Source organism: Podarcis bocagei (genome assembly GCF_964188305.1).
Source record: "Podarcis bocagei genome assembly, chromosome: 14".
Lineage (NCBI taxonomy): Eukaryota > Metazoa > Chordata > Lepidosauria > Squamata > Lacertidae > Podarcis > Podarcis bocagei.
The window spans coordinates 32,109,290-32,133,459 of NC_138139.1; the positions used below are offsets into that span (position 1 = coordinate 32,109,290).

Genomic DNA, 24,170 nt, shown 5'->3' on the forward strand with positions numbered 1-24,170 from the left:
CTGCAATTCATTGGCGATATATAAATCTGGCTGCTTCCATCAACTCCACAAGATACGACAGACTATTGCAGTGTGTTCTACATAGGATTACCATTGAAAACAGCATGGAAACCACGGCTACTGCAGAATGCAGAGGATAGACTGCTGTCAGGAACATTGTACAGTGGATCATACAACACCAGCCCTAAAGGAACTGCACTGGTCTGATTTCAAGGTGTCAGTGCTAATGTTTAAAGCCCTAAATGGCTCTTGGTGTTGGTGCCTCTCCCAGTATATTCTCCCATCGGACGGGGAGCACCTCTCCTCCACATTTCACCTGTGGGGGCTGAACATTATGTGGATATGTGGGAGAGGACTTTGACCACTGTGATCCAGTGAAACACTTTCACATCACACATTTCAAACACATGGCTCCCCTACAAAGAATCCTGGGAACTGAAGTTCACCCCTCCCAGAACTACAATTCCCAGCACCTTTGGGGAAAGTCATGTGTATAAATACATGTTGCGGATGTGACATAAGATGCTGCGGGGTTTCATTGTTCAATGCACAGAAGCAAAATTATAACCCTTCAATGCAGTGTGATAATAACTAGAGATTGCTCAACACTGACCTTTGGTGATGGTAGTCACTGCAGAAAAAGCAGGCCCAAAAGTTGTCTCCATTCTGGTCTGGAAAAAGAGAGGAAACACATCATCACATAATCTGTCTTCTGTAGACTGAAAGCACCAGTTAACCAGGGTTAGTAAAAGGAGGGGTGACTGGATACGACCACAGACTGTCAAGAGAGGCACAGCCCATTTTTCTGAGAAATTGAGAAAGTAAGCTAACAAAAGCCAGGACTATAAAGGCCCACCCTCAAATTCATGTTGCATTCTCTTACCCCGTTAGTGTTTTCTGAAGCAGCACAGTTTGTTGTACCACTGGGGAAACGATTGTAGCGGGTGTTCTTACTGGCGCTCATAATCTAACCCCACATTTGAATGTTCTAAACGCTGCCTCTGGTAACATAAAAATAAAGAACATTGTTAAAGGACAATATACTTTATTTATCATCTATCTCAGACATGCAAAAGGTGCTGCACCAAGCCTGTGCACAGCTGGCTTAAGAATATTTTTTTAAAAGAACATAATATTTTAAAAAATAGCACATTATTGCTATTATTATTCATAATTATCTGCCCTTCACTGTAAGGTCCCAGGGTGGGTTGCAGCATTTAAATACAATATTAAAGCAGTTTAAAATAACTGACAAGCACAGAAATAGGGTGGGTCCTAAAAATATACATCTCAGGTGTCAAAGGCCAGGATAAAGAGGTGTGTCTTCAGTATTCACCAGAAGCTGTATACTGAAGGTACCACCAGACAGTGAGTGCACAGCTTAGGGGCTGCCACAGAGAATGCCCTCACCTGGCACTGCTGGTTTGGGCTGATGGGCACTGTACTCCAAAATGTTCGGAGGGCACCAGGTTGGGAAACAGCTGGATAGCTCAGTCAGTAGAACAAGAGACTTGTTATCTCAAGGTTGTGGGTTAGAGCCCCATGTTGAGCAAAAGATTCCTGCGTTGCAGGTGGTTGGACTAGATGACCCTCGGCATCCCTTCCCTTCTATGATTCCATGATCTAAACGACAGCTAGATAATTGTCTGAACTGGTGAACTGTATGGCAGATTTGCTCTCAGTCCAACTTCTATCCAAGTAAAGATGGAAGATGGTGGGTCCACCTGAAATACTCCCAACATTTCTCCAAGAGTCTGACTGGGTCAAAAAGACAAAAGGTTACCATGTAAAACAAATGCCAAAGGAAGCCAGATCCGGCCCTTCCAGAGGGCAGGTGCTGGATGTGCTTCCCCTTGATACAAACTTCTCTCAGGCGTTGTGCTTTGGCAGAGCTTGGGAGGAGCTGGAGGCTCAGCCTTTGCCTATACACACAGCTCAGGGTTCAATCCCCACATGTCAGGTGTCAGGCATAGGAAAGGAAGCCGTACCTAGCTGGCCTCTTATTAGGCTGTTCTGTGATGTGCTACAAAGCCAGGTACCTAGGTGCTTGGACCTCTCCTTGTGTGGGCTGGCTTCTTGGAGGAGGCACGGCTAACACACTTGGATCTTCTGTTGCAAAAACATTTCTCTTCCATGTGACCTGAGCCATATGTGGGAAGAGGCCAAGAGCAAAACCATGAATCAATTAAGGGAGCTGCAATTCCTGGACTCTACTTGCCCTGTTCAGCTCAGAAAATGACAAGGCAAACTGTGGAGCCGTCAACACCGTAACAGAGAAACTAACAATTCATTCTTACAAGAGAGCTCAGCTTCCAGGTGCTTTCTCTTTTTTCCAGCTCTTTAAACACCTTTTACTAGGTTCAAATTCTCAAAGCAACCAGTAATGAAACCAAAATCGTAAAGGGCATGGGGGGAGAGGGAAACAAAGGAATGTCCCCCACCCTGTATAGCCTTGGTTTGAGTTGGGTGCTATTAAAAAAATTGTGGCATATGAAATGGTTTCGCTACTTCCAAGCTAAACACAAAATGAATGTGTACTTCAACCAGATGAGACAATTACATTTTTTTGAAGTTGATGGGCAAAAAGAGGTAGTACCTCACTCAACAGGAAATTAACTTTGGGTTTTGCTGCTGTGAGAAGCAGCAGAAACCAATCACTTTCGTTGCATTAAAGAGCAGTAGATACTAGCCATTTTTCTACAAATTCTTTTGCTGCAGCTATTAAGGAAACATTCTGAGCTGGTTCACACACATCACTTAAGAGTCAAACAAAATGTGGCTAAGCAGCCATGTTTACCGTAGCCTCTAATTTTTAAATTAAATGAGGGAGGTGCGTGATGAAAGAAGCCTGCAACTTATCCTGAGATGAGTACAAGGGATGGAGTTTCTGATGCTTCCAAAAAAGGCACTTCCTTCAATGCCATGAAGAAAGAATCTCTAGCGAGGGAGATTTACTAGGGATTACCAATATCCTTGGATTATTCATAGCAGCCTGGAAATGGGTTTAAGACCAGCAGCCAAAGAAGGGATGAACTTTCATAGATTAAAAGGGCATGTAAAATGAAACAGGAGCTCCACAAAATAAACATGATGAAGGAACAAAAGTGGAAGGACCCCAGGAATAGGCCCTTGAGCATCTAGTTGTATGCTCAGCCATGTGGGCTTTCAAACACAGAAAAAGCAGATGATGATGATGATGATGATTTATATACTGTCCTATACCCAGATGCCTCAGGGCGGTTCACAGAACAAAAGCAAAATATAAGACAACAAAATATATAATCAAAATAAAAACAACCCAATAACCCCCCTCCAAAACCCCACATTTTAAAAGGGCATAAGATATCAATCAAATCAACCAAAGGCCTAGTTAAAAAGGAACGTTTCTGCCTGGCACCTAAAGGTGTACAATGAAGGTGCCAGGCGAAACTCCCCAGGGAAAGCATTCCACAGACACAGTAAGTACCATATTTTTTGCTCTATGAGACTCACTTTTTCTCTCCTAAAAAGTAAGGGGAAATGTGTGTGCGTCTTATGAAGCGAATGCAGGCTGCACAGCTATCTCAGAAGCCAGAACAGCAAGAGGTATTGCTGCTTTCACTGCGAAGCGATCCCTCTTGCTGTTCTGGCTTCTGAGATTCAGAATATTTTTTTTCTTGTTTTCCTCCTCCAAAAACTAGGTGCGTCTTGTGGTCTGGTGTGTCTTATAGAGCAAAAAATATGGTGATTAAACAAGATATGACAGCAGAAAAACGGGGTGAGCAAATGATTTTGCAAGCCCAACAGGAATATAAGCAGGAAAGGCTTGGATTGATTTCCTGCCCCAAAAAAGTTGGGGCTGTGAATTTCTAACTGCTGTGAATCTAATTACCTCTCGCCAAAGATAAAGTGGTGTCATCTGGAGCAAATGTATGTACACCAACTGTGGAGAGGGGGTATGTAGAAGCTTGGCGAGGCCACCAAATGAAGTTCCAAAGTCAGGGAGAATGTGACAAACCTCAGTAATTTAAGGAATGCCTTAATTAAGTGATTTGCGCAGCTTGGGAAACATGGCCCTATTTTTTAAATGCACATCCTACTATTTAATGCTACATTGCTCTTAGGAATGTTTTGCTTTACTTTGACCAATAGATGACCCTCCTGGAGAATTGGTCATAGGCAAGATCTAATTAATTTTTCCTGACTCATTTTATAACGGTGGCTTGACTGTAATGATGTGTGCCTTGTTTATATCTTATGGAAGTGTTTTTATTTTTTTGTTTTCCTAATTAAAGTGATTATTAAAAAATATAGGTAAATATAAAGGGACCCCTGACCATTAGGTCCAGTCGTGGCCGACTCTGGGGTTGCGGCGCTCATCTCGCTTTATTGGCCGAGGGAGCGGCGTACAGCTTCTGGGTCATGTGGCCAGCATGACTAAGGCGCTTCTGGCGAACCAGAACAGCGCATGGAAACACCGTTTACCTTCCTGCCGGAGTGGTACCTATTTATCTACTTGCACTTTGACGTGCTTTCGAGCTGCTAGGTTGGCAGGAGCAGGGACTGAGCAATGGGAGCTCACCCCATTGTGGGGATTTGAACCACCGACCTTCTGATCAGCAAGTCCTAGGCTCTATGGTTTAACCCACAGCGCCACCCATATCCCTTTTTTAAAAAAAAAAAAAATATTTTATTAAAATTTTTCTTGGTTTACGACAGTACATGCATTGCCTCTTTTTTTCAGGATGTAAAGCCTTTTCTACAAATCCGTTACATTTGATATGAGAGAGTTTAAAAAACAAAAATAATATTCTGATCTTACCTTTGGAAGAAGACAAGCTCTCTTTCTGCAGAAGCACCTATCCAGCAACAGTGCCCTAGCTCCAGGAAGGAGTGATGGCCACCAAGTTGGATGGGTAAATCCTACTCTCTTCTGTTGGAGACAGCATGCCTCTGAATACCAGTTGCTGGGAATGACAAGCGGGGAAGAGTGCTGTTGCTCTCAGGTCCTGCTTGTGGGCATCTGGTTGGCCACTGTGAGAACAAGATGCTGGACTAAATCGCCCCCTCCCCCCCATCTGATCCAGCAGCTAGTCTCTTCTGGTGTTCTCTACTCCCAAGACTGTATGTGCTAAGCCACGTTCTAACCTGCCTGTTCCATCAGCAAACCAAACCTCTCACTTTGCACTAGGAACACAAGCAGTTTGAGTAGCCTCTTCCCACAGCTGGCAAAGAAGAACATGCAGCCCTACCTTGAAGAGGTGGTGGTGGAATGACTGGATCCAGGTCCCACGGCCTGTCTCTGTTTGGAAAAGACAGCTGTGCAACTCAGGGTTGTGCTTTTTTGTTTGTTTGTTTGTTTGTTTGTTTAATTTACTTCTCTGTTTTTGCCAAAAAAAAAAAAACTTGAAAGAGTAAGCTGAAAGAACGAGCTTTCGGTCAGTCACATTGCTGATGGCAATCAGATGCCAGCGAGGAGGTGGAAGCCATCCACCTCCGTATATGATTAGGAACAGGGATAAGAACATAAGAGCCCTGCTGGGTCAGACCAATCAGGGTCCACTGAGGCCATCATTCTGTTAAGAACATAAAAGCAGCTCTGGTTGATCAGAGCAAAGGCCCCATTTAGTCCCACATCCTGTTCTCACAGTGGCCAACCAGATGCACCAATGAGAATCCCACAAGCAGGGTATGAGTGCAACAGCAGCCATCTTCCCACTTGTGATTCCCAGCAACTGGTATTCAGAGGTGGCTGAGCAAAGCCACTGTGACTAGTAGCTATTGACAGCTTAATACTCCATCAATTTGTTCTCAGTTCTGGCCAGCCAGATGGATATGGCCAAGTGATGTGCTGGTACATAAGAAACCTACGCCATTTTTTTGGTCATAGAATTATTTATATGGATTTATTTACATTTAGACTTCCTTCTCCCTGCCCCCTTATAAAATCTGATGTACTCCAGTAGTATTTGTGTCCTCCTGTTTCCTTTGCTGCAAGTCTGTTTACTCAGAAGAAAACAAACAATTGCAGGACTCTAGAATGAAGCGGAGTTACTCATGGTGAAAGAAAGAAAAAACCCACAGGGCTCTCCGTTTCCTGCATTTGTTGATCTGCACTTAGAGGCCACAGATCCAGGCACTGTCCTGGGAACACTGACCATAGCCCACGAAACTGCTTCCTTAGCCAACTTCTGCTGCAGCTCATAGGCACTCACCAAAGCTGCATCAGAGAAAATAGATCTGTCTCCTGCACCTTCAGACTCAAGCTCAACAAACTCTAACACAACAGAATCACCTTCAACTGACAAGGCAGGTTGGTTTGACAAAAGTTGCAAATTAGTAACACAGAGATTATTTAAATAGACATGCTAGTTATCAGTGGGGTTGTCCTTTGCTGAGAAAATACTGGAAGGGTACCACAAAAGCTCTTCAGTCAAAAGTGCAGCCTGCAGCCATCTTGATGTCTCAAAACCACTCAGAAGTATCACCTCTTAGGCAAGATTAAACAAGGTATGAGAAAGGCAACTGAGGGCTCACCTATGTTTCTCTCTGGGAACTGGCTATTTTGTCCAAGTCTCACCTCTCCTATGGTCTGGGAATAGAGGAAGAATGGGCGATATTGTGTCCTCTAGATGTCAATGAACTGCAGTTCTGATTATCCCTGGCCACTGGCCCGATGGCATCTAACAACTGAAGGGTCACAGGTTCCCCAGATCATTACCAGTTTTATGAATACATGCATGTTAATAGATGAACCTGAAGGACTACTACTGGATCTGTTCCAGAAAATGTTGCTCAAGCTTGGTCCAGCTTATGCTGCTGGCAGCAAAGATTAGTTTAGCCCAATTATGGAATACGGAGGAAGGGAAATATTCCAAGCATTTAAGAACTGGTTAAGTAAGCTGTTACTATCGCAGAAAATAAAATAAAATTACAGACACTAGAATCAAAAGCAAGACTGCCAGCCCGATACTAAAGTAAGTGAATAAATATCTCAAATTCCAAGCTGCCACAGCAGACAGGGTACCAAGGATTTTCCCCAAACCACACTAGGAAGCATATACAGTGGTACCTCGGGTTACAGACGCTTCAGGTTACAGACTCTGCTAACCCAGAAATAGTACCTCGGGTTAAGAACTTTGCTTCAGGATAAGAACAGAAATCGTGCAGCAGCAGTGCAGCGGCAGCGAGAGGCCCCTTTAGCTAAAGTGGTACCTCAGGTTAAGAACTTTTTCAGGTTAAGAACGGACCTCCAGAACAAATTAAGCTCTTAACCCGAGGTACCACTATAATCAGTGTTAAATAAGCTTAAGAGAGAACCTAATGTATTATTTACAACAACGAAAAGACAGAATTTTAAAAAATATAAGCTTACATAGACTGAGCAAGGATGGAAACTAATTCATGTCTAACTCTCTAAAAAACAAATCCAAGCCAAGACACTCTGCACTGAAATCAGTTCACAATTACTTCCTTAGAGGTATTTCACATGTGGTTGTCAGGCTGAGTCACCTGGGCATTTTACAATGCTGCCAAAGAAACAGCTGAACATTTTCATAATTCATCATAGAAGTAATCCCTAAAGAGTGAAAGCTGGCACTCAGCATTTTTATCTTTTGGGTTTCCTGGACACATTGGCAAGGTCACCACTGGAAAAAGGATGCTGAGCTAGAGAGACCCTTGATCAGTTCCAACAGGACTCTAGTTATATTATTGATTATGCCAGCACCACTAGGTATCTTCCATCCCTGTGCAGTTAGAGCTGCTCTGCCATGCCGCAATCATCACTACTCAGGGTACATTTGCTATGCTGCTGCTGCTGCTGTAAATACACATTTACTTGTGAATGGTGCATGCAAAACCTTACACGAGGCCTCTATCAGGGGGTTTGGACTAATCTGCTGCTCTAGGTACTTAAGGACATGTCACTCACATTTCACATGCTTGCTGCATGAAATACTGGTCACATATACCCATGGAAACTAATGCATAGAGCTCATCTATGATGCGCCAACTTAGCAGAAAGCCAGAAACAGCCCACATTCATACTGGATGCACCTGGGCAGTGTTCAAAATTACCGTATTTTTCGCCCCATAAGACGCACTTTTTCCCCTCCAAAAATGAAGGGGAAATCGGGGTGCGTCTTATGGGGCGAATGCCTGCAAGCCTCGCGCGCCCGGCAGGAGGTCCGACCGGGTGCGCGAGGCTTGGGGCGGCAGCCTGTCGCCCGAAGCACGGGGAGCCCTCTGGAGGGCTCCCCCTGCTTCGGGCGAGTGTCTGCAAGCCTCGCGCACCCGGCAGGAGGTCCCACCGGGTGCGCGAGGCTTGGGGCGGCAGCGGACTGCTTGCGCGCACCGAGAAGCTTGGGGCGGGCTGAGCTCAGCTGGCCCAAAGCTTCTCGGTGCGCGCAAGCAGTCCGCTGCCGCCCCAAGCCTCCCGCACCCGGCAGGAGGTCCCGCTGGGTGCGCGAGGCTTGGGGCGGCAGCGGACTGCTTGCGCGCACCTAGAAGCTTGGGGCGGGCTGAGCTCAGCTGGCCCCAAGCTTCTCGGTGCGCGCAAGCAGTCCGCTGCCGCCCCAAGCCTCCCGCACCCGGCAGGAGGTCCCGCTGGGTGCGCGAGGCTTGGGGCGGCAGCGGACTGCTTGCCGGCATGCAGAAGCTTGGGGCGTGCTGAGCTCAGCACGCCCCAAGCTTCTAGGTGCGCGCAAGCAGTCCGCTGCCGCCCCAAGCCTTGCGCACCCGGCGGGACCTCCTGCCGGGTGCGGGAGGCTTGGGGCGGCAGCGGACTGCTTGCCGGCATGCAGAAGCTTGGGGCGTGCTGAGCTCAGCACGCCCCAAGCTTCTAGGTGCGCGCAAGCAGTCCGCTGCCGCCCCAAGCCTTGCGCACCCAGCGGGACCTCCTGCCGGGTGCGGGAGGCTTGGGGCGGCAGCGGACTGCTTGCCGGCACGCAGAAGCTTGGGGCGCGCTGACCTCAGCTTGCCCCAAGCTTCTGGATTAGCGCAGCGCACCTGGGGGGGAAATAATTTTTTTTTCCTTTATTTCCCCCCCTAAAATCTAGGTGCGTCTTATGGGCCGGTGCGTCTTATGGGGCGAAAAATACGGTAGTCAGGCGGCAGGCGCAGGTTGTATCTGGCTATCAACCACTTGTGACCAAGTGAAGATGCCTAGCAGCCAGGATGGCACCTGACATCTCCACCATCTGGAGGTGCATCTTGGGAATCATTGGATTTGGATCTGGACTGTTCTCACATGCTAATACCCCATTCTGTAGAATGCTATCAGTTATACTTTATCTGTACAATTAGGAATGAATTTCTGGAACCATAATGCTGAGTTTCTAACACTGCACCTGCACATTAGGAAGGTCTGGACCCTTGCTAGTTATTGCTTGACAAATCACAGCACACTGCATTCCATCCCCCAGCACCATTTCACAATCCACCAGAACCTAGCCTCCTTGCATCTCAAAAGGTAACAAAATCAGAGAAGCAAGAAAATGATAGGTGATTTTCAACTGTCTGCTTTAACTTTGTTCTTAAACCAAATTAAAAAGCAAAGGCTAACCTTTGCTTCAGCTGGCCCAAGAGCCCAGAAAACAGCTGTAGCACTTCATCCAATGGGTGAAAGACCAGCTGGCTTAAAGAGCTGCCCTGAGAAATGAAAACTCTGGAATCACTGACATTTACGCCCTCCTTGTACACAAAACCTCCTAAGCATGAAAGGGAAGTTAAACAAAGCCACTATGAAGCACAACCGCCCATAGGCAGAACACTGCACCTTCCTCCAAGGAAGGAGGCAACAGTCAGCAGCTATCCAGAATGAGTAGGAATAAAGAGCAGCAAACAGTTTAACACCAGTCAGAACCAGGACACCTCAAACCATCCTTTTGCTCAGGCACCTAAGAGTTCAAAACCTTCTACAGCTCCATTAAGAGCTAACAGGAACCTAAACAGTTAACCACCTTGGGAGCCTGTGAGGATGAATAGTGGCATCTAAGTTGGAAAAATAAAACATGAAGGTTTTTCAAGTCCATAAACTGATTTGAGCTCAAGTTATTCAACTGACACAACTGATTCCAATTCTCTCTGATCTAGGCAGCAGTTTAGTGATCTGCTGATGGGCTCACACAGAGCCATAGTATTTTCCCAGCGAGAGCGAGAGAGTCCACAGAGGAAGTATTTTACCTCACATGCAGACCTAGAGCTGAATCATGCAGAACACTCCACAGAGAAGATCTCAGGCAAAGATTTCCCTCTTTCAAAATGTCTCTTGCATGCCTGCTGGCCTCTGCTGTAGTCTGCTCTCTCAGTGATGTAAATAGGAAGGCATGCAGAGCAATAGGCGATATGTAAATTCATCAGGAAAATCCCCTACCAACCTCAGCCAATCATCTAGCACTTCCTCATTCCCAACAGGCTTCAGCCAAGAAAGGGAAGCCCTCCTTACTCATAGAAGGGCAAGTGTTTCTTTTTTTAATAAAAAAACAACAACACCCATCCATTTGAACATATCAAGGTTTTTTTTAAAAGCAACCCATGAAATACATTCTTGCAGCCTGCAAATTTAAGGCTGAAACAGTAAGTTGCTGTAACACTTGTCCTAAACTCAAGGAAGTCCACCGTAAAAATTATAAAATCAGAATCTCATAAAAATACTAAGGCTGTGTACCCACTTTTAAAGCACATCACTGGTCCCACACCTGATAGGAAAACAAATCAAGGGAGATATAGTTTGTTATGGGTGCTGAGAATTGTAGCCCTGTGAGTGCAACAGTGCCCAGGATTCAGGGGTGTGGATTAAATGTATGGTGTGCAGGCAGACTTAGAGCAGGAGTGGGTAACTTATGACCCTTCAGATAGTATTGGACTCCAAACCCCATCAGCCTCAGTCAGCAAGGAATGATGATAATTGTAGTGAAACAATATCTGGAGGGTCACAGGTTCTCCAACTCTGAAGTACACTGCAAAGGCCCTCCAAATCTGGGGGGGGGGGGGGTTTGCTGCAGGAGTGCTTTGTGTGCTATCTGCCTTGAAAGAGATTCTGGTGTGCCCCGCCTTAGCACTCATAAGTGTTAAATAACTACTGTCCAGTCACAAATACAGTGGTACCTTGGGTTAAGTATTTAATTCATTCCGGAGGTCCGTACTTAACCTGAAACTGTTCTTAACCTGAAGCACCACTTTAGCTAATGGGGCCTCCTGGTGCTGCTGCCGCACCACCGGAGCATGATTTCTGTTCTCATCCTGATGCAAAGTTCTTAACCTGAAGCACTATTTCTGGGTTAGTGGAGTCTGTAACCTGAAGCGTATGTAATCTGAAGCGTATGTAACCCGAGGTACCACTGTAGTTACAAACTTAATTCGTTCTGGAGGTCCGTTCTTAACCTGAAACTGTTCTTAACTAGAGACATGCTTTTGCTAATGGGGCCTCTTGCTGCTGCTGCACACGATTTCCGTTCTCATCCTGGGGCAAAGTTCTCAACTTGAGGTAACTCTTCCAGGTTAGCCGAGTTTGTAACCTGAGGTGTTTGTAACTCGAGGTACCACTGTACTCACTTCTTGGACAGGGTGCCTGAGAAGGCAGTGGCAATCCAGCTGCAGGCCCTTGTATGGATCAGACACTGCCTTGGTTGCCCTGAAGTAGTTAGAGCAGTCAGTTGGGTGCCCAAATGGACTGCCATCCCAATCAGCACCAACATTAAACATATATATATTTAAAGCAAGTATGGTCAGGATTCAAGTCTGTGGAATCTACTCTGTTTTTTAACATCTAGATCCCAGAGATCTGCTAAGTGTAACCTGGTGTGAAGGACCAGAATTAAAGAAATCTGAGCCTCCAAATTTAATTAGAATACCAAAGGTGGTGGTGGGGGGACCGCCAGTCCTCATTCTGATTACCCTCCCCCAACAAAGCTTTCTTCATTTCACTATTATAATGTGGGGTTGCATTTTGCTACAGTTATTATAGTTTATAGTTATTATATTATGTTATAGGGAAAAGGAGTTTATTTTATTCTAACATATATATTACGTACCTGCCAATCTACAAGAAATTGCTCAGAGACCTGCCAGAAATTTCAATATGCTTCTTTCTGCCCACTGATTTAAAGCATTTTTGTAGTGCTCTTCAACAAAAAAACAACAACAAAACCCCTCTAGAACAACTTATATACAATAAGTTAAAATAAGACAATTCACATCCACAGGCTTACAGTCCAAGCCAGGACACACAAGGAAAGGGCACAAGAAGAGAATAAACAAGCAAACTTGGGCACCAATTCTTGAAGACAGCATTATACAGACATGCTAGACGGGGCTGATGCATTGGTCAAAGATCAGGGATTCAAAGCCCTACTTAACCATGTACACTGCAATGTGACCTTGGAGCCAGTGACTATCTTTCAGCCTAACCTACCTTACAGGGTTGTTGGGTAGAGAAAAAGGGAGGAGCGGGGAGGGTGGACAACAATGACAAAGAATACGATACAACAACAACAACAGAATCACAGACCTTGGGGCCAGTAACTAATATTCAGCATAGCCAACTTCACAGGTTTGTTGTGAGGATAAAAATGGAGGGGCAGTCAAAAACATATATATTCTGCCATATATATTGCAGTATGTATATGTGTGTGTGTATACTGTATATATATAATCTCAATATCCTTATTATGCTAAAAAGGACGTAGTAAATGAATAATGCTACCTTAGCCTAACCTACCTCACAGGGCTGTGGTGAGGATAAAATGCATTTGGGGGTATGAAAAAGTCACGTATACCGTCTTGAGCTCCTTGACGAGATATAGAATATGATGATAATAATAATAATAATAATAATAATAATAATAATAATAATAATAATAATAATAATAATAATATTTTCCTCCCCTCAGCACCTGGAGGGAGGGGCGCCCGCCTCAGCAGGCCCCTCCCCTTCGCCACCCACAGGCCCCGCCCCTCGCGCTCTCACCTGACGCGGGGGAGTGGCGGGGGGAGGAGGCGGCCGGCCCAAGCGCGGCCCCCCGGCACATGGTGGCTCCCCCGCCTTCTCCCAGCCAGAGTCCAGCTCCTGCACCGCCAAGCGCCTGGTTGTCTGCTCCCCACCTCTGGGCCTCCCAGCAAGCTGGGCCGGAAATGACGCCCACGCGTCGCTCGCCGCTCAGGCTGCCGGGATTCGTGGTTTTTTCCTCCCAGTGCAGCGCTTCACCGAAATTCCTCTTTTGCGGCCTGCGGCCTACAGTTCCCATGAGCGCCTGCTCCAGCGGCGTGTCGCGCGACCCTTCCGGCTGCTTTTTTATTGGTCTCGCTGAGAAGGCCTCCGTCTACTCCCCACCTTGATTTCTTTTGCTTCTATGGCTGTGCCGACTTTGAGTCACGTTAGGCTTATCCAATCCAGTGTCCTGAGAGAGAATGATAGCGGCGGGGGGAGGGAGCAATGGCGTGAAGTTGTAGACTGCGCCGGCCAGTGGAAAGAGAGTCTGTAGGTGGAGGAAGACGATTGGCTGCAGAAGGTCGTGCGACAGGGCAACGCAATTGGCTAGCGTCCCTGAGCAAGTACCAGCCAATTGGGAAGTGGGTCGAGTTTATAAAAGCCGATTCCACGAGCTTGCGCGTTCTTTTTCCCGCTTGCGCTCGAACTGTTGACGGTAAGGTTTGCTTTACGCGGGCGGAAAGGCCTGTTTCTAGGTCTATAGTGGTTAGTCTCGCTTGACCCAACAGCAGAGCATTCCAAAAGGGGCACCAATCACGTGTGAACAGGCGCTGTTGTGTTTTTTATTTAAAATGTTTTATATTTATTTAAGACCTGTTGAAAGCTTTGGAATATTACGAAAATGCTGTAAGGAATGGAAAACCTCGTCCTGGTGTAGAATTGCAGTCACTGTTAGTTCTACCCAGAGTAAAAGGTAAAGGGACCCCTGATCGTTAAGTTCAGTCATGAACGACTTGGGGGTTGCAGTGCTCCTCTCGCTTTACTGGCCGAGGGAGCCGAAGTTTGTCTGCAGAGTTTTTCCGGGTCATGTGGCCAGTATGACTAAGCCGCGTCTGGCGAACCAGAGCAGCGCACGGAAATGCCATTTACCTTCCCGTCGGAGCGGTACTTATTTACCTACTTGCACTTGGACGTGCTTTCGAACTCCTAGGTTGGCAGGACTCTACTAAGAGTAGACCCATGGTAATTAATGGACAGGGCAGTCTTCGGTCTAGTAATTTCTCTAGCTATGCTCTGAGTGGGATTGACACTGGATGACACCCATAGTTTTTTTAATTCCCACGTGTCAGTTTGTATATTTATACTCTGGTCCAGGGTCACCTAGTGAATTTCATGGCTGAGCAGGGTTTGCACCCGGTCTGCAACATTACTTAGTTGAGATCTTACCAGGCCACTAGATAAATTGCATGGCCCAAAATTATGAAATTGGTCCCCAAATCCAGGTTTATATTCTGAAAAAGTTAAAAGACCACTGTTTTAACTGCTAGATCTCTCACAATTGGTGATAGGGTGAATTGATTTTCTGGTAGCAGGGCCAGAAAGGAGACAATGCGTTTACCTGTTTGTATGAGTTAATGAAAGTTAGAACTTTGAAGGAGGTGGTAAAAGCTCTCATTCATGCCTCATAGTTCTCATGGAATGGGTGATCTGCTTTAGATCCTGCAAAGGACCCTTTACGTTTCAGAAAGGGAGGATCTTGCAACCTCTTGCTGATGCAAATCCTTCTCCGGCAGCATAGCAGGACAGTCATATCAATGTTGAGTGTTGGGCCAGTTCATTTTATGTGTAGGTCTCCAGTCTGGTTTAAGGCTTTGTTGAGGCCTCCTTCCCTTGGTCTTTTTTCCTACCTGTGAGAAGCATTTGTTTCTGAGTGTGGCTAGGATGATTACAGAATTCTTCAAGGCATCTGGTTGGCCACTCTCAGAACGGGATGCTGGACCCCCTTTGACCAGGTCCAGCCCCTGGCGTCCTTGTTAAGGCCTCCTCCTTTACCTTTCCAGGTGTGTTTGCTGCCACTGAATGATATGAACCCAGTAGATAGGGAGGAGCCTAAACTGTGATTTTGGAAAATCTGTGTGGGTAATCTGTTAGGCCCATCAGACAGCAGCCAATGATGAGCTCTTAATTTTCTGACACCTCGTATGAAAACTGGTTGCAGTTTACTGATTACGAGCACGAGCTGAGGCTTAAAAGCTGATTTCAGAGAGGCACCTTCCTTTCAAACTAGAACCTTGTTCCTGTCTGTTTTGAAAACAAAATGTATTATTGGCACTTTATTCATTCTTATTTCTTATTTAAATTTTCTTCAGGAAGCACACGGGAGAAGAGAAGAGACTATGTTGGTATCAGAAGTGATCTAGCAGGACACTGGGTTGTGCCAGGCCTTTGTGGTGAGTTTTTAACCTTCATCCAAGAAAATTTACCAGACACACTTTTCATTGTGCACTTTACGCATAAGTAGAACTAGAGGGTGCTCCTTGGATGAATAGCCCCAAATTTCAGCCTGTTACTAGTTACAGTTTTCCTTTTGGGGAAAAAAACAACCTGTGACATAAAATGTCCCAGAAATACATTGAGTTTTGCCATTGGGATGCATTTACTACTCCAGCCAATGTTAGTGGATTGAGATAACTGTATTATTCCATTGTTTTTCTCATAGGAAAATGGCCAGCAAACAGAATATGTGGAGTGCCAATAGGTTGGCACAAACCTAATTCAGGTGTGTTGAATTTTTCAACTTTCAAATTCAAAAAATGAGGGGTTCTAAAAGTTGCAACATGACTTGGGTATTAAAAAAATATTTTGGTTGAATTAATATAATTTAGTTTTGCTTGCTAAATAAGTACAGTCATACCTCGGGTTAAATGTGCTTCAGGTTGAGCGTTTTCAGGTTACGCTCTGCGGCGACCCGGAAGTAACGGAAAGCATTACTTCTGGGTTTTGCCGCATGCGCAGACGCTCAAAATGACGGATCCCGTTCACATCGAGGTATCACTGTACATACAAACATTTTTAACATTTGTGTGGAATTCAACTTAATTTTAAATTTGTCTTATTTTTAAAAAATGTGTAAAATTACATAAACATTTAAATAATTGTCAAGTACTTGCAGTTATATATTGATTTTATTTTTTATGTATATACTATACATATTTTTATATTGAATTGTATATTACAGTTAAACACGTATATAATTCACTAATGTGCTGTAGCTGTATTTGCTTGTTTCACAGATTGAAGAATCTTCATCATTGTGTTAAAAATTTCTTGTCAGTGCTGCTGCTGCTACTACTACCGCCTTAACCAGTGGGAATTGACTTTCAATGGATTCTAACCAGAGAACAAGTCTTGGGACATCCACTCACGTGAGCGATCTAATTGGAACTGGCAGAGAATTGTTGCCCTCTGAACTCCCAACTCTGCGAGACGTTATGAGGTATGGGCTGCAGCTAAGAGAACAAATTGGTGAGGGGGGCTGGGCGATGTATCAGTACAGTGGTGCCTTGGTTTACGATCTTACTCTGTTCTGGAAGTCTATTCTTAAACCAATTTACAAATGGAACACACTCAACAGGAAGTGAAGCATGCTCTTATTCCAAAGCAAAGTTCCCAAACCAAAACACCTACTTCCAGGTTTGCAACGTTCTTAATCCAAGTTGTTCCCCCGCTGCTATGGGAAGGCATGCCTTGGTTTAAGAACGCTTTGGTTTAAGAACGGACTTCCGGAACGGATTAAGTTCGTAAACCAAGGTACCACTGTATATCATTCAAAACCGGTTCTGAAGTCCACATTATTATAGCATTTTCATAGTATGTGATGTGGCAATAAATCATGAATCATGATGTGTGTGTGCTATGCAAAAATCATGATTTTGGAAAAACCGTGAAGCCAGTGCTTCTTTTGATTCCTGCGCAGTGCAGGCTCAGCTCTCCACTGCCATCTACTACTTTCTAAAATTTTAAAGTTGCCCCCAAGACTATATAGGACATTAATATCTTCTCCAGAAGTCTTTAATTGTTTAGTTGAAGAATGCTATCATTGAGTTGCTTTTCATGTATCATATACATCAAAATTAGATTTTTCTTTTTCTTTAATGTTTTCCCAGATTATATGTAACTCATCATCGCCGTTCTTTGAAATGTCCTGAATACCACCATTTGGTAGCCAAGCCCAAAACCAAAAGTGCCGTTTGGGTGCATTTTGGCTTGCCTGCTGATGAAAGTGACCGTGTGGTGGTTGATAATGTCGCCATTTGTAAGATATGTTTGAATTCGGTATCTGCGAAAGGCGGAAACACCACAAATCTAAGTAGCCACCTCAAGTTTCACCACCCACTGAAATTTAGGGAGTTGGCTTCTCCATCAAGAGACATTTCCGTCGATTCGTGTAATGAAGCTGATGATCCTCCAGTCGCAACAGCGGTTAGTGCTGCTGAGCCTGCAGTAACGGTTGCAGAAAATCCTAAAAAACGGCTGAAAACCACATTGGATGTTCAGCCGCTCAATTCGAAGGCACCAAAATCTTGTACTCAGGCAATCGTAGAGTATGTGGCTACATGCATGCAGTCTTACGACACAGTGGACCACCCAAAATTTATCCAGATGGTTAACACTCTAAACCCAAGATATAAGTTGCCCAGCAGAAAATACTTTGCAACCAAAGGAGTTCCAAAACTGTACAATGACACCGTGGAGAAAATGAAGAGAGAAGTAAGCCGGATAAAGGATACTGAGCTGGTCATCACTACTGATTGCTGGACATCAGTAGCAGGCACTCAATTTTTGGCAGTGACTGTACATTTCATATCAGATGAGTGGAAGTTGACTAATGCTTTCTTGGGCTGTAAACATATTTTGAAGGACCACAACTCAGATAATCTTTGTGAAATGCTCACAGACACATTATCGGAATGGGGCATAGATGTAAAGAATATATTTTGCAGTACTACTGATAACGGTACAAATATTGTAAAAGTAGTTGGGCAGCTTGGTTTAGAGCACATTTCCTGCTTTGCCCACAATATAACTGTTGGGGTTAACCGAGCTTTAAACTTGACACAGCTGAAAAAGGCAGTTACAAGATTGAAAAACCTGCAGAATAGCATTAGCCATAGTTGGAAAATGAGAAGAGACTTTGCCAGATCTCAAGAGATACTTCAGATGGAGAAAGTTAGTTTGCCAAGTGCTTGTCCCACAATATGGTGGAGCACATTTAAGCTCTGCCAAACGTTTCTTGAAAACAAAAGTGCATTGAGTGAGATGTTTCTGGGTTACCCCTCCAAAAACCATTTGATGTTGGAAGAGTGTGATATCTCTGCTATACAAGACTTTGTGTCTGCAACTACTGTGTTAGAGGACATCACCACGACTCTGAGCGGAAGCAATGATATCACTGCTTCATCTGTTCTGCCGCTTTATAGACAAATTAAGAAAAGTCTCCAGCCTGATGAGGGAGACAGTATGCTGCTGCAGGATATTAAACATGAAATTTTGGGTGCACTGTCAGAAAAGTATGAAAGTGCACCTATGACAACCACTTTAGGTCTAGCTTCGCTGTGTGACCCAAGGTTTCGCCTGCGGTTCTTGGAGGCTCCTGAGGCTGTCAGGCAGGAGGCCATAAAGAAGATGGCAGACTTGCATGGTAGTCTGTGTGCTGCTTCTACGGAGCCCAGTACTCCGCCTCCTCAGCCAAAAAAAGGGTTGGCGAAAATTTTTGATTTAGAGGAGGAAGAGGAGGACCTGGCAGAAGATGGATTCGCACCGTTGTCTGAATTGAAAGCAGAAAAAGAGCTAAGAAGCTATATGGCTATGCCAAGAGTGGACTTTGATGAATGCCCTCTGATGTGGTGGAAGGCACATGAGGCATCCTTCCCAATGTTGAAGGTGCTTGCGAAGAGGTTTCTGGCTATCCCAGGAACAAGTGTGCCGTGTGAAAGTGTTTTCAGCACAGCTGGCAGTGCTCTTCAAAGACAAAGGGCATCTCTATTGCCAGAGAATGCTGAAATGCAGATTTTCCTGGCCAAAAATGTAAATTTTGTTTAATACATTTTCCTTCTGTAAATTTTTATCTGTTCTTTCTAGTGTTGCCTGGCTTATAAAATAAATGCAAGTTTTTCTGGCAAGATTTTGTAAATTTTGTTTAATAAAATATTCTGTAAAATCAATTTTTGACATCTAATTGCAAGTGTAAAAAAAATGCTTTGCTCTGGATTCGGCTGCCCTGCAGATGCTGGTTGCAAATAGGAAGCACCCTAAGGAAATGAAGATCTGCTTGAAGGAACTTGCTTTCATTAGTGTTCAGAGACTGGTTCTATTGGAATGCATCACGTGGGCTTGCCAGATCCGCCTGAGCATAACAGACAAGTCAAAAAGCAGAAGTGCCAAAAACAAGCCCCTGTGTTGCAATGAGAACCAGTCACAGAAATATAGACCCAACACGTAGGCTAATAACTGTTAGAGCATATGTAATAGAATAATGAGATCATTCAGAAAGTAGAAATAAATTGTATTCATATATACAATGTAACAGACTGTGGCACAGAACATTAAGCCATGTGTTCAAGATAGGCATCCAAGGTCAGTCACAATGGTTATTCAAACGTTTCAACAGAAGACTTCTAAAAAGTAAAGTTTTCACAATAGTTTTTCAAAAGTTTCAACGGAAGATGTCCCAAAAGTCTCAAGGGGTGTTTCCAGAATGATACTACTGTTTCGTAATAGTCTTCATCAGCCAATATTTTTCACAAGAATATGTAAGTAAGATTCATGCTATGGATCAGTGCTCACTATACTGGTTGATGAAGACTATTAAGAAACAGTAGTATCAGTTATTGAGACTTTTGGGACGTCTTTCATTGAAACTTTTGAAAAACTATTGAGAAAACTTTACTTTTTAGACTTTTGAGATGTCTTCTGTTGAAACCTTTGAATAACCATTGTGAGACTGACCTTTGACACCTATCTTGATTAAAAAGCAGAAGTGGGCAGAAGATGAGAAGAAAGCAGCTTGCTGAATCATAGAATCAGTGTTAGACGGGACCTCCGTGGTCATCTAGTCCAACTCCCTGCAATGCAGGTGGCCTGTATGCTGATCAAACCCACAACCTTTGCGTTATCTGCACCATGCTCTAAACCCGGCATAGGCAAACTTGGCCCTCCAGATGTTTTGAGACTACAATTCCCATCATCTCTGACCACCGGTTCTGTTAGCTAGGGATGATGGGAGTTGTAGTCCCAAAACATGCCTATGCCTGCTCTAACCAAATAAGCTAATGCTTTATTATTACAAGGTAATGTATGCTTAGGACACATTTTATCAGAAAGGCTGTGCTTTTATAATATCTGACATTTTCAGAAGGTAAACTTAAAATCCTTTGGTTTTCCAGGAGCTTTTTAATCAAACGTATGTTTAGCAAGCTAAATGTTCTCCAGTCACAAAAATAAGAGCAGATTTGAATTTCTCTCATGCAAAAATATATATTTAAGAGCCTTTGGTGATGAAGTTTGCAACAATATCCTTTTTTCCCAACTACAACAATAGCTTATTAAAGAAACAGATTGTGTTTGCGCAATGTGCAGGGGCAAAAGTATTCTGCACAGAAAGCATCTGCCTCTGAATAGGGTTTCTGGCTCTGGGTGTTTGGGGATTATCAAATCCTTCATCTCACACCACAGACACCAACTTAGCTGAACTTCTCACACTTTCATTTGATAAGGGGGGGGGGCAGGTACCCCAATGGTATAGTATTTGCTTGAATGCGAAAGGCCCCACAGTCATGATTCCAGGTTGGGCTGAGTGTCTCCCCATTGGAACTCCTGGAGAGCTGGTTTGGGGGGGTGAAATTTGTTTCCTTGGCTGTTGTTTCCATTATACAATATGCCTATTTGCCAACAGGAAAAATAACACTCAGATTTGTGCTAAGTGGCAGTTAAATGTCTGAGGCTTGTACTGATTCTTCTCTTCCACTCCCCCTCACCCCAGTTGGAATGATGGATGGCGAGAATGGTGTTTGGCACAAGATTCTTTGCAGATCGCCAGCTGAAAATCAGGGTGCAGCCAACAGATCTCTCGGGTTGTAGTTTAGGTGGGGACGGAATCTCAGAAATTCTCACACTGGGCAGGTTTTAAATAAACTGCCATGTATGGTGATGGAGTGCAGCACTCTTAAATTGGTTGGTGACATTATTACTGGTTTAATGAAATACCTGCCATTCCCCCAAAGTCCTCTGGGGGGGTCACAAAAATACAAATTACAATGATGAGAATAGGCTGGATCCTAAGAATATAAATCTCGAGTGTCAAAACGCCATGGTAAAGAGGTGCATCTTCACATGATGAAAGCATTACTCGAGTGTAGGTGCCAGGTGCATCTTTGTGAAGAGGGAATTCCAAAACTTTGTCACCTGGAAGCTGCCCCTGCACATGCCACACATTAGGTTCTTTGGGTGGTGGAACTACCAGGACTTACACCCAAAGGTCTTTTAGATTCTTTCAGATCGGCAAAGCGGAAAATGCAAGTTCTTGTAGGGGGAGTTTTGGCTTTACTTTCCTAAGGCTTTTGAGACTGGAAAACGACGTTTTAAAAAAGTCTTTTATTAGGAATATTGAGGTGGGGGGAGATAGAGAGAGAGAAAGCTATAAACAAGAGGCAGCATTTTCTTACTACATTAATAACACTGTTTGGGAACTGGACAGGCCTCTCTTGCTAGGTGGCAGTAACAGCCAGTCTATGTAGGAGGCAGACCCAAGTCCCTGCAAAGAGGCAGCGTTTTTGAGTCCATGCTTCTCTTGCAAAGTGGCGGCCGCGGAAGCCAAGCTGCAGAATTCTGCAAAGGAGTGTTTGGATCGAGAGCCAGCAGCAGGCAGCCCAGTTGCTTTCCTATGGTACAGGATTGGGGAAAAATGAAACTGGCCCAATTCACATACTATGTGGCTGGTTTCCTCTGCGATGAGGTGACCCTTGAAGCATTTAGGAGAGCTGTGAGCATGCAAACCGGCTCTGAGGCAAGGTGGTCTTCCTTAGGAAACTTGTAGTAGCTCGGAAACAATAAGGAGGGGAAAGGAATCCAGCCTAGGGCCTTTGTTTCTGAATAAACCTTTTAAGTAAAAGAAAATGAGCAGCATACACACACACAAAACTCCCACAGTACCAAAGAAAGCATGATAACTTAGTATTTATAAATAAATATACATATATATAGCACTTTGAGTGTACAAAGCACTTCATATACATTCTCAATTATCCTTACAACGGTAATGTAAGGTGTTGGGTTATTCCTGTACTGTCAAGGGCTGGTGTTGTGCCAAAGATCTGGGGCTAGTTTGTGAGATTTTGCTTATGGCTATTGAGTCAGGGACTTTTCACCTTGTGCTCTCGGCCACGAAGCTACGCTACCTCCCTTTTCTTGACGCCAACGGGAGGTTGAAGCCAGGGAGGGCTGCAGGCAGAAGCGGGCAAGGTGGTTTCTCAGCAGCTTCCCTTGCAACAAAGAACAGCAAAGCCCCCTTCCTGGAGACCCCACAAACCCCCACGGGCATTGCACTTGCCTGCTTCTATGGGGGGGGAGGGGAGCAAAGCGCTGCATTTTCAAACCCCTGCCATAAAAAGAAAGCCAGGCAGCACCACCATCAAAGTAGCTGAGAGGGCAAGCGTTTGTACACGACGTTGCAGCTGTTTGAAAAAGACCCTCTTGTATCCAAGAGCAACCGTGAGAGACACAGGAAGGGAGTTAAACAGTACCGAGCGGTGGGAGACAAATTGCACTTTAAAAATAGTTACTTCAAAGATACAAAACCAGTTAGCTTTGTGTTATAACCTACCTCCACAAAAAGAAGCCAAAGTGTTTGCGCTCAGGAATGAGCCAGTCGGACTTCCAGCAGTCAAGTGACCCAAGAAGAAAACATGGGATTTTTTCCCCTTCCTACAAGCGATCCATATGTTGCAGACAGCAGCAATTTCCCCTCCCTTACTCGGATGTAAAGAACTGTGCAAGATTTAGGGAGGTGTGAGCAGTTTCCCCCACACGGGGTGTGCAGAGCCAAGGGAGCGCAAAATAATAATGATAAAAAACCCTATTTATAAGGGTACCTACTCCGAGTTAAGGGATGCCAAATTCTGCCCTTGATCTGCGTGCTATATTACATATGCAGGGCACATATCGCAGTGTCAGCGGAGTTTGAAAAATAATAATAAAGAACTTATAAGGGTTGGAAGTACCAGGCCTGGGTACTTGCTGAAGCTGTAACAATAACATGGAGCACAATTCCAAAAAGGTTGCTGCCAACAGGGAAAAGCTTAACATCAAAGGGGGTACGGAATGCCATCCCCTAGGAAAACGTCCTACGTGCGCACCTCCAAAATGCACAGGAGTTGCATGTCCATTCACACAAACCACACACCCCGTTCGTTTTAGTGGCACCTGTGCTTGAAGGCTGCCAAAGATCCTTCACTCGCTGCCACAATTCCCGTTAATTATCAGCTACCTTCTTCCCCAACAGATCTATTATTTTTAGCCTCTTAGCTGTGTCTGGCTTCCTGGAAAGAAGCCACCCAGGCCCTCCTCCGCCTCCCGCGCTCCCACATGTCCAATTTCACCTGGACAAACACACAGACACAAAGAAGGAATCATGTAGTGGCATAGACAGATGCAGCAGGGGACGTGGGGCGCTGGTTGCGAGTCTTTGTACAAAGGGCGGAACCTCAAATGGGCCAGGCGGGTTCTAGGACCTGCAGCAGCCGGCGCCTTTCACCTCCTTCTTGACGTAGTCGTGGAGTTTAAAGCGAGGCTCATTGGGCAGCTTCATAGATCTGTGCTTCAGCTCCCTGGAAACAAAATGCAAGCGGTTTGATCAATCTGGTTCCCATGTCTCTTATCACAGCCCTGCAACAAGGCGTTTCTCCTGCTTACCTGTCTCAGGTAAGGACCAGTTTGCTACCAGCATAGCACCATCACAAATGGTTCTTTTTGAGACACGGCCCCATTGGTCCCATAAACTCACCCCCAGTGCCACGTGCCCTGAGCAAGTTAAAGATGGAAAGTCAAAAAGAAGCAACTTACTTGGCGATAGCTGTGAATGCTAAGTCGACATTCAAACCACTCTTGGCACTGGTCTCCATGAAGGGCACTCCGTATTCCTGCAAAAACGAAGATGGTATTCAGTGTCTGCCTGTTCCCTAAAATTCAGGATTTGGGGGGGGGG

The 24,170-nt window shown here is 44.8% G+C and overlaps 2 protein-coding genes and 1 long non-coding RNA gene across 8 annotated transcripts in view; 1 reads left to right on the forward strand and 2 right to left on the reverse strand.

Moving 5' to 3' along the window:
* The window catches only part of TRAF7 (TNF receptor associated factor 7), a 37,609-nt gene extending 24,499 nt beyond the window's left edge, over positions 1–13,110 (reverse strand). The window contains exons 1-4 of one of the 5 annotated variants that reach the window (XM_081170879.1): positions 12,950–13,096; positions 12,701–12,770; positions 884–1,001; positions 614–671 (exon numbers count right to left, since the gene is read on the reverse strand). In XM_081170879.1, coding sequence (XP_081027005.1) covers positions 614–671; positions 884–964 — 139 coding nt within the window. In that variant the 5' untranslated portion in view covers positions 965–1,001; positions 12,701–12,770; positions 12,950–13,096. Of the gene's footprint in view, positions 1–613; positions 672–883; positions 1,002–4,801; positions 4,947–10,164; positions 10,313–12,700; positions 12,771–12,949 lie in introns of those variants that run through there. The other 4 variants (XM_081170880.1, XM_081170878.1, XM_081170881.1 and 1 more) reach the window with 4 other exon arrangements.
* A 372-nt stretch (positions 13,111–13,482) lies between these two features.
* LOC308573722 lies at positions 13,483–21,865 on the forward strand. 2 transcript variants are annotated; one of them, XR_014002156.1, is made up of 6 exons: positions 13,483–13,625; positions 15,280–15,360; positions 15,630–15,689; positions 16,204–16,406; positions 17,077–19,202; positions 19,236–21,865. It is a non-coding gene; the product is annotated as an uncharacterized lncRNA (long non-coding RNA). The 2 variants fall into 2 exon arrangements; XR_014002157.1 differs by lacking the exons at positions 13,483–13,625; positions 19,236–21,865 and adding an exon at positions 13,863–13,883 and having other exon boundaries at positions 17,077–19,148.
* The window catches only part of RAB26 (RAB26, member RAS oncogene family), a 113,072-nt gene continuing 110,445 nt past the window's right edge, over positions 21,544–24,170 (reverse strand). Inside the window, exons 8-9 of the mRNA XM_081170937.1 lie at positions 24,029–24,105; positions 21,544–23,793 (exon numbers count right to left, since the gene is read on the reverse strand). Of these exons, the coding sequence (XP_081027063.1) occupies positions 23,691–23,793; positions 24,029–24,105 (180 nt within the window). The 3' untranslated portion in view covers positions 21,544–23,690. The remainder of the gene's footprint in view (positions 23,794–24,028; positions 24,106–24,170) is intronic.